The sequence below is a fragment of the Gopherus evgoodei genome, chromosome 10 (assembly GCF_007399415.2).
Source record: "Gopherus evgoodei ecotype Sinaloan lineage chromosome 10, rGopEvg1_v1.p, whole genome shotgun sequence".
Classification (NCBI taxonomy): Eukaryota; Metazoa; Chordata; order Testudines; family Testudinidae; genus Gopherus; species Gopherus evgoodei.
Genome location: NC_044331.1, coordinates 55,831,433 through 55,844,009, shown reverse-complemented (window position 1 = coordinate 55,844,009; position 12,577 = coordinate 55,831,433). Strand labels below are relative to the sequence as shown.

General features: G+C 44.4%; 2 protein-coding genes across 11 annotated transcripts in view; one reads left to right on the top strand and one right to left on the bottom strand.

Moving 5' to 3' along the window:
• UBN1 (ubinuclein 1) overlaps positions 1 to 3,801 on the bottom strand; it is a 37,382-nt gene extending 33,581 nt beyond the window's left edge. For 4 of the 5 annotated variants that reach the window (XM_030577369.1, XM_030577372.1, XM_030577371.1 and 1 more), the window contains exons 1-3: positions 3,713 to 3,801; positions 2,197 to 3,051; positions 536 to 622 (exon numbers count right to left, since the gene is read on the bottom strand). In XM_030577369.1, the coding sequence (XP_030433229.1) occupies positions 536 to 622; positions 2,197 to 2,433 (324 nt within the window). In that variant the 5' untranslated portion in view covers positions 2,434 to 3,051; positions 3,713 to 3,801. The remainder of the gene's footprint in view (positions 1 to 535; positions 623 to 2,196; positions 3,052 to 3,712) is intronic. The other variant, XM_030577370.1, reaches the window with a different exon arrangement.
• A 178-nt stretch (positions 3,802 to 3,979) lies between these two features.
• GLYR1 (glyoxylate reductase 1 homolog) overlaps positions 3,980 to 12,577 on the top strand; it is a 34,076-nt gene continuing 25,478 nt past the window's right edge. For 3 of the 6 annotated variants that reach the window (XM_030577380.1, XM_030577378.1, XM_030577377.1), the window contains exons 1-3: positions 3,981 to 4,068; positions 6,504 to 6,540; positions 7,953 to 8,032. In XM_030577380.1, the coding sequence (XP_030433240.1) occupies positions 4,031 to 4,068; positions 6,504 to 6,540; positions 7,953 to 8,032 (155 nt within the window). In that variant the 5' untranslated portion in view covers positions 3,981 to 4,030. Of the gene's footprint in view, positions 4,069 to 5,222; positions 5,314 to 6,503; positions 6,541 to 7,952; positions 8,033 to 12,577 lie in introns of all 6 variants that reach the window. The other 3 variants (XM_030577379.1, XM_030577376.1, XM_030577375.1) reach the window with 3 other exon arrangements.

The window sequence follows — 12,577 nt, the reverse complement described above, 5'->3', positions numbered from 1 at the left end:
CACTGCTGGGACCTGATGGCCTAGACATCATGTGTTTATTAAAAAAAAAAAAAAAAAAAAAGTAGTGAAACTGACAAGATAGGTTATTTTTCCACACTCTTGTGCAGCTTGGCAAAGTCCTGTATGGTAGCAGAGGTGCCAGAGATGCATGTCTACAGACTTAATAGATAGCACTACATTCTTTCATACTCATTTCATATTAGGAAGGTATATTCACAAACAAAGGACATTTTTCCTTTAAAAAAAAAGTTTACACTCTGCATTAGTTGATGGCACGTCACTAACAAGTGAAAATGAGAATCCTTCACTTATTGGCCAGAATTTGTCTTTACTAATGAACGATAGGACTGAGACAACCAGAGAAAGTTCTTTTCCAGTTGGATAAAGGATCTCATCAGAAGTGGATCACAAGAACCAATGGCCTTTATTCCTAATAAAATATGATTAGTGGAGAGGCAAGAAGTTTGAGTGGAAACTAAGCTAATAGAATTACTCATTATGGTAGAAGAGAGTGTAGGAGGCGGATAAAACATACGTATTTCTCTTCAAACTTCCTGGCAAGAGCTTCCACTTTGAGTCTTTCCTTTTCTTCATCATTGAAGGGATCACCAAGGTCTTTCTTCTGTGAAAATGAACAGAGGCAAACATAAGAATCGACTCCATCACACTGTCTGACTGAGAAGTCCCACCACGAGCAGAGCCTCTGGAAAGAAGCTTAGATACACCAACTTCAATATGCTGAAGAGCTGTTTTCAGTGGATATACTACTGCAGCTCTTTGCACAATTAGAGAACCACTTTAGGGGTTCTCAGAGTGCAAGGAATAACCAGCAACAGAGAATATACACAAGGATTGAAAATTTATCCAGACACTCACTGGCCAAGAAGTCAAATTACTAGCCAGACGGAGGCCAAAAAGGTGAAGTAAGCCTTCCATCACCCTTCATTGAGGTTTCATGAGAAACCCAAGCCTCCATGGACAGTTACAGAGAAAAAGGGAAAAGAGGGTGCTGGGATTCATTTCAGGACGCTGCTCACGGATTTCATCTTTTGTATTACCGATAGCTAGCAGTTGACTAATCTAAATGCTCATTCCTCTTTTCTCCCTTGGGCAGCTAGAAGGAAGGAATTTGCTCTTGTTCTCTCCTCCAACTTGTTACATCCCCCAGAGTCCTGGCTGCCACACACACAGAAGCATATGTTCTACCCACTCGAATTCCCCACAGCTTCTGTCCTTCAGGTCGTCCTCACATGTAAATAGCTCCAGTGCCTGCCCCAGTGCCTGCCACTGCTGCTCCTCAGAGCTTTCACAAGCAGACACATGAAACCATCAGTTGACTGCCCAGATGGTTCTAGACAACAGACATGAAACTGACTAGAACTTGTTAGTTTTCCCAAGCAACACAATAATGATGTTATCAGTAGTAGCACTGGAACCATCCATTGCAGACTGAGGAAATTAGTATTTCTACAGATCACATTAACAACAATTCTAGCTCTTGCAGAGCACTTTTTGTCTTTTAGATCTCAAAGTGCTTTACAAAGAAGGTCAGTTTTAATTTTGAAGCACTTTGCATTTAAATTAAATTCTTTAAAATCAAAGTTTAGTTTCTGCTGAAATTGGTGAGCCCTCTTAAGGAAAAAGTTTCCTACTCACTACTGGCAAGCGAATTTCTCAGGTGCTGACTGACAGCAACGTAAGTACAAAGCACGAATCAACAGAGAATGCTCAAATTGAAATATCTGTGTACAGTATGAGTGTCTCTCTGCAGACTCCCACTGTACAAGCTGTATAGAGAAAATCTGCTTTCAATGTTCTTTTAAGGATATTCATGTTTCAAGCAATCCAGGTACCAAAAAAGTGCTGCTGTCAGTGTGGATCAAGTCAAATCATCATTATATGACATTGTCTGTTGTACCTTCCAAACAGCGTTTTTTCCATTTCAAGGGAAATTCTAATAAGGCAAAAATATAATAGGAAGTGCTGTCCAGCAGCAAGAAGACCTGGTTTCTATTCCCAGTTCTATCACCAAGTTGGTGTGTGATCACTGACAAGTCATTTCACCTCTGTGCCTCAGTTTCCTTCCCTCATCCTTAAAATAGGGATAAAACATACCCAGCTCCCAAGAGCGTTGTAAGACTATCGTGAAGAAATCTGAAATCTTTAGTTGAAAAGTGTAGGTTATTAGATGCTCACCTTGTCTCCTGAGGAAACACCTTTCACTTTCCCTCGAGTATTCTTCAGAAGCTCTGGGTAGAAGAACTCTGGGCACCGTTTGTGATCTGGCTCAAATAGGGTGAGTGTGATGCGAACTGCTGCTGAGTCCTGAGGCTGCTCTGCTCCTGCAGCATCCTCTTTACGAGGCTTCTTCAAGAAAGTGTTGCTTAGTGGACCTGGCAAAGATGTGAACTGAACCCTGTGGGGCTCCGTCATGGCTATTATCAAGTCTTAGCAGGTCTCATGGCATGGTTTCCATTAGTTCAGAGAAGTTCTGGTGAAACCTTGTGCATGTGCATACATGGGGATTTCAATCACAAGGACAAACATAGAGATGTTTAAGGACGCAGGAGCACACTGGAAGCAGAAAAGATTATTGGAGTTGGATGTTTCTTTAAGGAGTGGCTCTCTCACAGCTTGCTGCATTCATCAGAGAAAGGCTGATTCTCAGAGCAGAAATACCTCTGAAGTTTGCAGTCCCCTACATTTTAATGTCAGTCCATCTGTAACGTTACTGCTTTAATGCTGCAAAACTCCATTTCTACAGGGTGGCGAGAAAGGAAAACAATAATCTGGTGCACAGTGCAACCTCCAGAAAACCAGTTTTAATATGCCTGAACACGCCTTTGTCACAAATGTCGGTCTGGACTGTGCCACGTTGCATCAGAGCGTTGCCCTCGATGGCAGATATCAAGATGCAAGGAGAGCCAAATACACCTGCTCCTCCTCTGCACTAGACACAGACACATGCTTGCTACTGTCAGATCCCTGGTCCATGCCCGAAGATCAGCACTCACAAGACTGCCTCCCAAAGAAACTTCGTCACATTTCTGACTGGAAAGGAAAATAAAGAGCCAGCTTAAACACAAAAGGATTTTTTTTTTTTGAGAGGATGACACTCCCCTCCCCCAGTCCAGCTCAGATAAGCGAGATTTAAAATAACACTCTGGCTCAGAAAGAAGCCTCAAAAAATCACCTCAGTGACAACAGGTAGTCGGCTCAGAAGCTGATCCCCAGAGAGCTTCTGGGCCACAAACCCGAAACTCCACAAACCCACTGGATGAGATACCAGCTGCTGCCTCACATGCTCCACTCAGCTCCTAGAGAATAGGGGAGCCTATGGCCCGGCTGCCCTGTGCAGCCCCAGGGAATGGGGACACTCTCAGGCCGTGAACGTGACCCAAGCCCAAGGGAAGGAGACCCCAGACTGCTCAGGGGGAGGGAGGGCCTTTCGGGCTCGATGCCCCAATACAGCCCAGGGAAAGGTAACGGGGGCGGAAAGAAAGGAGAACAGTGGCTCCAGGGGAGGCACTGGGATCCCCTGTAGCCGGTGAGCCAGAGGCTGTCCCGGGGGCGGCCAGGAGAGGGGCCTGGGCCGGCTACCCTGCGCCGACCCCGGTGGGAAGCAGACGCGGCTTGACCCAGTCACACCGCTACCGAAGAGAAGTGCCTGTGCGCCAGGCTCTGCCCCGCGCGGGCTCGGGCTCGGACTCACCCGCGCTGCAAGCTCGGCCGCCTCCGCTCGCTCCCAGGCCGGATCCGTTCCCCGCTCCCGTATCACGTGCCGCAGGCGCTACCCCGCGCTGAGGCGGCCGAGCAGGATCACGTGATACTCCCGAACCCAATGGGCGGGGAGACTGCGGTCACGCGCGGAGGGAGCGGCGCGGTGACAGAACGCCTGGATCACGTGACGCGGTCTGCCCTATCCCGGCGACACCACCCCCTCCGCTCAGGCTGGCCGCGGCGTGGGTGGTGCCCCTCCGGCCCGTCCCGGCAGCCCCTGCGCCGCGCTGCTGCTGGCTGAGTCGGTAAGATGGCGGCTGTGAGTCTGCGGCTCGGAGACTTGGTGTGGTGAGTGTGGGGGCCGGGAGGCGGGGGCAGCGGCGCGGGGGCTGGCGGGAGCTGCCCTGCAGGGGTGTGGGGCTGGGTGATACCGGAGTGGAGGTAGAGAGCGGGGGGTGGGGGCGTTTAGCGGGCAGAGGGAGGGGTGGGGGAGGGTACAGGTGGTACCAGTGAGGGTGGGCACCCGGGGTGGGGTACGCCGGGCTCTCTCACCCTGAAGCGTTGACCTAGGGGTTGGGAGCAAGCCCCGCCTTCCCCATGTGAAGCGGCCCGGGCTGTTCTGGACAGGGCAGGGCAGAAAGCAGGGTGAGAGCTGGGGCACTTGCCCCAGGAGCGAACGGGGCAGTTGAACAAGAGGTGTCAGTTTGGAGCGGTGACAGTGGCGAGATGGTGCAGGGCACTGGCCTGTTGCCTACACAACACTGGCGGTAGAGAGTTGATGGGGGAGTTATATGGGCTTTGGGGGATTCTGCGGTGCGGGGGGAGCAAAATAGCATCAGAGCCTCGACTAATCAGGAGGTTTTGGGTTAAGGACAGGGTGGGGTACGGAGCAATGAGCCTCTATTTCAGGGTGAAATGTGGGGCAGGCTTTGCCTGTGGGGTGGGTAATGTGCTGTTACCTGGGAGTCTTTAGGAGTAAAAGCGATAGGGAATCGTTGCCTTAGCATTTTTTGAACTAGAAGACAGGGTGAGGCAACCATCTAAAGAACAGTAAAGGTAGAGGAATGAGGCAATGGGATGATTGCTTGGAGGATGGTGCTGGATATACAGGAGTCACCTGGGGGTTGTGAGCAGGGCAAGGAAGGGGTGATCATTAAGATCTGGGTGACACTTATAGGGAGTGATTTATGTGATAAGCAACACTATATAGGAATGGGAATTTTTTTCCAGGTTGGGATATCCCTGTTGGAGCTCACAGGAGCAGCTTTCCCCTGTAACCCATGCTTTATCCCCAAACACAATTGAGGAGTCATGGTCTCTGTACTTCCAGCTCGGGAGGACTGATGGGGCCTCCTTCAAAACTTGTTAGCACTGCTCCTAAAGTGTACAGGCTTCACTGTGCTTCTACATGGCATTGAATGATGGGTTAGCATCACACTAGGGCCTTCAACAAATAGCTAATCCCCAACACGCAAGTGTATGCATTTATATTTATATCCCAGATAAAAAGAAGTGCGTGGTCCAGGCTGACAACTGCAGTTTCTCATCCGAAACATTGACAGTGGTGTGAAGTTGTCTAATTTATATAGCAAAGTAAGTAAAGGTTGATTCCTTTAGCTGAACTTGTTTCAAATGAGTGTTTTGGGAGTGCACTGCTGTTAGTGATGTTTCTGAATGCAGATCATCCAGCTTGAGTTTCATACATGGCCATGTAGTCAAGGCACAGCCGCTAGGCCTACCCAAAAAGAACTATAGCCATAACGCTTGGAGGGAGATGGGAAAGCAGAATAACCTTGATAAAAGAAGAATCGATGGATGCAACAGTAAAAGAAAGTCATGGTTAGTGTCCTCCTAAGTAGTGTTTCTGTAATCACCAGCTTTCCCTCTCTGTGGAATCCTCACCTCATGGATGTTGACATGCTACTTGCTGAGAATTTTAGTTCAGGAACTGGCAGGCACTAAGGATTCTCTGCCAGTCTCATGCAAGACAGTGACTGATGCCAGATAAGGTTTTGTGAACATTTGAAGCCAGTGTGACGGGGTAGGAAGACTATTCTTTCATGCTGACAGCAATCCCTCCTTTCCCCCCCTTCTGTGAGGAAATACTTTGGCTTAGACTTTGTGATGAAACTTGCAAAGGCAGGAAATCAACTTTTCTGTGATTCTAGTGGGCCTGCAGTATGTTTCACAAATGTTAGTAGCATGATGAGCGGCTGAAAAAAGAGTGATAATGGAAGTAACCTTGCAACCTTTGATATAGGCATTCCTACCTTAAATTCTAAAATAGTACATTTTAGGAATCACAGCTACATGAATTGGAAACATGATGCTTATTAGACTGTTCTGTCCTGAAAAGTCTTAAGTTATGAATCCAGACTCTGGATTTCGTATTGATGCAGGCAGACATTTGTAAGGGAGGAAAGAAATGTCATCCAATCTTACCAAAGTTCTAAGAGCTTTAGTACTGATCTTCCAGGTGCTAGCTTTACCACCTCTATTCTTAATGACTTAGGCCCTGATCCTGTAATGTTCTCCATGTGGGTGGTCCCCTGTACCCATGCAGACTTCATTGCGGCTCAGTGTGGCCACAGCTATCTGCTCACATGGCACTTGGGAGCATTGGTGAGTGCTCTTCCAAGCGGAACAGTTCTTTCTGTCCTGGTAGGCGTTGTGATTATATTGTGTAAGCTCTGACTTTTGAAAATAAATTGCAATGGAAGCAGATAGAAGTGGAGCAGTTGTCTTTTCTGATGCTAGTGGCTGATATTTTTGTTTTTCCGTAGGGGGAAGCTGGGCCGGTATCCTCCTTGGCCAGGAAAGGTGAGTCTGCTTCTGTCCTGAAGGGAGCAGTTCATGAAAATAATTCCAGTGAAGATTTAAGATTCTTATCGTTTTCTTCTTTAATTTTTAGCTAAGACGCTTTTTGGCCTTAATTGTGAACCGGACTATGCATCAGGGATTTTACTTGATGCAGAAGTTCAGTCTGTCAGTAACAGCTGTTCATTCAAATGGAATGAAAAGCAGTACAAACCAAATTGTCAGATCTGGAACTGATTGTGTTCCCTAGTCATAGCAATTTAATCCTTACTGCTTTCTGCAAGACAGGTTTCTCTTCTCCCACAATAAATTGGCTAAATTGACTACGTGCACTGTCTTAAGTAATAAACAGGAGAGGAGAGTCTAGATTCCCAAACTAGTACTTAAAAGTTACAGTTTTGTCATGTTCTTTCGGAGAAGACAGTGGGTGATTATGGATAAAAGTTCAAGATATGGAAAGAAGATTTTGTTTTTGAAGTCAGATTGCAGGCACTGTTTATACACCCCCCAAAAGGTGTTCTATTTTCTGTTTTTAGTGTAGGTACATGTGCTGACCTAACAATATAGGTGTTGTCTATACGACAAAAAAAAAGTGTGTTCCTAACTTGTTAGCTTGAATTAAAATCCAAAGCAAATTTGTAGATTTTAATGTGACCTGCCAACTCTTATGAAGACTGAGAGTCTATGGTTTAACTTGTTCTGGTAACTTGTGTTAAAATTACAACCACCTTGTCTTCATTCACATTTTAACTGAGAGAAACACCCGTTTCTGTACTGAAGACTAGGCCTTAGGTGATAGTTGCCCTATGGGAGCAAAACTCTGTAAACCCAGCCTGGCTTTCCAACTTTTAAAAAGATATTTTACTCCTAGGGGATAGGGAGAACCTCATGTTGCTGATCTTTTGGAACAGTAAAACCTCACTAAAATTCCACTGATGCATCTGGGTAATATGCCTGAGCTCATGCAACGCAGGTATAACTTTGTAGTTTACAGTGAAGTTCATTCATCTTTACTCACACTGCCCCCTCTCTCAGGTCCAAAAGCACCATAACACCCAAAGTCATGACTATTTAAAAAAAAACCAACCCATGAAAATCATGGAATTCACAACAGCTGTGACAAAAGTCCAATCTTATCTCCTGAACAGCAGGATAAACCTATAATGTGATAGGGTGATTGATGCTAACTCTAGGTATAGTGCTGTGAGTAACAAAGAAATATATGGATTGTGTGCTTGGGAGGAAGACCTTTGCTATCAGTACAAGCCCCCTCCCCACCACCATTTTGCTTTAAAAATATTTTTTAGCAAAGAACCATGAAGTAGATTTTTTTTCATAGACTGGAAACTTTAAAAAGCCACAGAATTCTGTTGTTGCCTCTGTAACTAACACTGTCTTCTATCTTTGCCCCTCAGATCGTTAATCCGCCTAAAGACCTGAAGAAGCCTCGTGGAAAGAAGTGCTTCTTTGTGAAGTTTTTTGGGACAGAAGATCAGTACGTACCCACTCTCTTTATCTGATGACAATATTGGCCTTTAAATCACAGGGCTTTCCTGGAAGAGTTTTATGCTAGCATAATAAGATGTAGCTCTGAGAAAGATTTCCTTATTATCTATATATAACTATTATTCCTTGATTTAGCTTCTCGTGTGGGTGTTTGAGGGCTGCAAAGACCTTCTCAAGCATGTTTTGATTTTAGGTGCTGCTGTGACAGGGAGTTCTGGGTAGTTGATCTCTTGCCTGGGCGTAGGTGTGCCTGTTAGTGCAACTGTCACCATTTTTCAAGTATAGTTTGTGGTCTCTCTTGTTTCTTCTGCCATAAATATAAAGTGGTTTTATTCGCATCACTCATAAAGAGAACACTTTATGATGTCTGATGGCATAAAATATGCTTGTTTTGCATTTGGGAAGACTGTGCAACATGGCGTGGTAAAGTTATTGTGAGACATTTTTCTATGAATTAGTGTTTTGTGATAAAGGCACATGCCAAAATGAGAAAAATCGCATTAGTCTGACAATTACATACCTGCTGTTATTGTGAATAACTTAAGATTCCTGGAACTGAAATGTTAGCAAACACCACCATCCTGCTGTGTTGTTTATTTTTTATATTTGAAGTCAGTTTTAGTCAGTTTCGCTATTTCCCTGTGTAGTCATTTAGCAAGGGAGAAAATGAACAATTGGAGAGGGATAACATAACACCTTGTTATGAACACCAATAAGTAGAAAAACCCTTTACTTTTTTGAAGGACTTAAACAAAAGTGAGGACATGCACATTAACAAGATGCTCTGACAGGAAATGGCAGTTTTATTTTTTAATTGTCATTTTTTCAAAGCATAATGTCAAAGCTTCACTGTCCCTTTAAGGACTGAGGTCATGTAACCAGCCAAGACTAGAAATGGAAGATGCACACCAATAAAATGGAGGCTACTGGCTTTCAAATAATGTAAAAATGGTGTCTTTAGCTCACAAGAAATCATGACTAATCAGGCCATAAAGTTGTTAGTAGTCGAAGAGTGGATATTTTCATTGCTGCCCCTTGATCACTGTAATTCTTGGTTATAACTAACTCATGTTGTTTTTTGGGAGAATAGGAAAATATTTTGTGGTAGGTTTGGGTGGGGGGAGGGGGATTTTGTCCAAATGACAGCTTTTGAAAAACTGGTCGTATATCTGGAATGTTAGCAAGTTAGGAGGCCAAAGCTACAAAATAAAAGTGGCTTATCACATGATTCTGGAGTTCAGGTTAGGTAAAATGCTATCATGTGGCAGACTGGGACAGCCAAAAACCCATCATTTCCTGGTGGATAATCACAGGATTTAAAAATCCTGGTTACCCTAACTGATAGGTGTGTGCAACTTGAAGTTGGAGCAGAAATTAGTACTGTCCTTCCACTTCAATTTTCTTATAAACTCCACTAATCAAGAGAAGAAATAGAACAGAGCCATAGGAGGCATCCATCTCATACTGGACCTTGTGGAGAATGCTTATGTTTAGATCTGCTTGATTATGCCAAAAATGGGAAAATTTTGTCATATTAGAACCAAATTTGACATTAGATTCTTTAACTCCAGCAAGCTGGGCAGGAGACATGGTTGCAAAAATAAAGTGATTTATTCCATAGTTGGCTTTAATCTTATACAAAAGTAAAAACAACAAGGATTCCTTGTGGCACCTTAGAGATTAGCAAATTTATTTGGTCATAAGCTTTCGTGGGCTATAACCCACTTCATCAGATGCATGGAGTGGAGAATACAGTAGGCAGGTATAAAAATACAGCACATGAAAAGATGGGAGTTGCCTTACCGAGTGGGGGGGGTTCAGTGATAATGAAGCCAATTCAGTTAGGATGGATGTGGCCCATATCCAACAGTTGACGAGAAGGAGTGCATATCCTCCTAATTGAATTGGCCTCGTTAGCATTGACACCCCCACCCCCCCACTCGGTACGGCAACTCCCATCTTTTCATGTGCTGTATTTTTATACCTGCCTACTGTGTTTTTCCACTCCATGCATCTGATGAAGTGGGTTATAGCCCATGAAAGCTTATGCCCAAATAAATTTGCTAGTCTCTAAGGTGCCACAAGGATTCCTCGTTGTTTTTGCTGATACAGACTAACATGGCTACCCCTCTGAAACCTATACAAAAGTAAAAAGTGATGCATCTAGGTGGAGTTAAGTGCCCTGGCTGAAGATAATAAGCCTGAAAAATATTAGTAAGTCAGCTGAAAACAAAACTCCTGTCACCTCCTTCCCTGCCCCACCCCTATCAGTCTCCATCAAGCTATGTGTGCGCGGTTACAAAGACCTAGTACTGGACTATTCTAGTGTAATTAATGCCCAGTTTTGCCTGCTTAAGTTTTTGAGATGGCATTAGCTATAGTATCATCCATATGCTAATGACACTTGGCTCTACAGCTTATATTGTCTTGGTTTGGCAGAGATGGGGATCTGGGCAAAAGCCATTCTGGCTTATGTTCGGTGTATATATACACAATGGAGGAGATGCTGGCTGGCAGGGCAAAGCATTTTGAGGAACTGTTGAAGTCTCACTGCTCTCTCAGTTGAGGACATTTGCCTGTCTGTTGGCAAAAGGATCTACAGTCTCAGGCTGTTGATGGGCTCCTTTCTACTCAAGATTCCCAGATGGCAAATGTGGCCAAAAATGCCATCTTTTCATCATATGCTAGCTGAAAGACTGCAGTATTGTCATCTCCATGCCTTTGTCATCTTGAGGCTGCAGCGTGCCCTACCTCGGATTAAGCGTGAAGGCTGGTCAACTAAAAAATGAACACTGGTGTAAAATATGACAGCCCACCCTTTGAGCAGAGTGGATGGGTAGGAACGTGTTATACCTGTGACTTGCATTCTGCAGTGCTTGTTGGTGAAACTTTCAGGTGAAATTCAAGGTTCTCAAAGATCTTAAATGGCTTAGGGCCCAATTTAGAAGAGTCTGCCTTTTCGCTCCTTGCTCACCACAAAGCTTATGTTCATGCGCAATGATAAAGCTAGTCTGTTCCAAGGGCAAGGCTACAGTGAGCAAGGATAGGGTGTTCAAGATTGCAGAATTGGCTTTGGCCAAAGATGTATAAACCTGAGCCTGCCTGCATTCAAACATCCAGCTTTTCACAGGCTTCTTGCTGACTGTTACTCTGCATTTAGCCTCTTGGTAAAGTTTCCATTGTTTCAGCCCTTAAAGTAATATAATAGTGCTCCTAGAAGGTGTCTTCCTAGCATGTAGGAAATGTTTGAACATAACCATGTCCATACTGGGTGAGACCAATGATCCATCTAGCCCAGTATCCTGTCTTCTAATAGTGGCCAATGACAGGTCCTTCAGAGAGAATGAACAGAACAAGTTTGAGTGATCCAAATCTTAAAATGTTTTTGCATATTAACTTAAGGCCCATGAAGTGCACCCGCTACTTCTGGGGGCATTCTGCTCACAAGATGTTAAAATTCTGCATATTTTATTTGTCAAAATAACACAATATAATCACATTGGTTTCAATTATTTTGGTAATTTATTTAAACTACAATACAGTGGATGGAGAATGGAAGTGAGGAGAATTGGAAGAAATCCCCAGACCCCCTTGCCTAATAGTAATGTAGCTAGGTTTGACCCTTTATTTCTAGTTATTAGTCAACAAATATGTGCAGCCATATGCTCCATGCTACATCATAGGCAACTGAAGAGCAAGTGAAGGCTGGAGAATCAAACTCACAATTTATTTTGGCTACTTACCATCTTCAGAAAGGTCAGTAGCAAACAGTTCATGGAGCACATTTTGATAGGAAATTTTTTCAGTTCAAAAACGTAGACCAGTTCTAATCAATAAAGGACAATAAGCATTTATAAGGCCATAAGGCCTTTACACCACTCTGGCAATGTAGAAGAGCCTTAAAACTTTTACACCTGTTTTATACTCCTTGGTGAATTCAAAAAGGCAGTGGGAACAATTCACTACATGGACAGGCTGCTACATTCTGCTCTGCCTGAGGGGACAGAGCCTGCCCCATGCTTATCTCCTCAGAAGCATCCTGAAGCCCTGCTCCTTCATGAGGAGCACACTGCAATAGCAAGTGAGAGGGACAGAATGTGTATCTGTGTGTGTCTCTCTCTCTCTCTCATGCATGACTGCACATTCTCCCCCCACAGAGGTGATTTACATCTCTACAGGCTGCTCTGGGCACCTGAACCAACCTGCCTGTGCTCCCGGGGAGGGGCACGTGACTGCTCTTGCAGCTTCGCTTCGCTTCACCATTAGAAGTCATTTTTCTGTGGGGAAACTAAATCTGCGGGGGACATGAATTCTACGTTATTTCCCCAGAGTAACCCCCACACCATAGCAATGGGGGCTTTATCAGTGTCTGCAGTAGTAATATAGTACTTGCACCTTGCTCTGAAGTATTCAGTAGTTATGATACACATATTGTTGGTTATATAGCTCGCTCACTGGCTCCATGAAAGAGTGTGAGATGTTTCAGACTGCCTTAGTGTTCATTTTGGAACTTGGGTGATTTTTAGCTATTGCT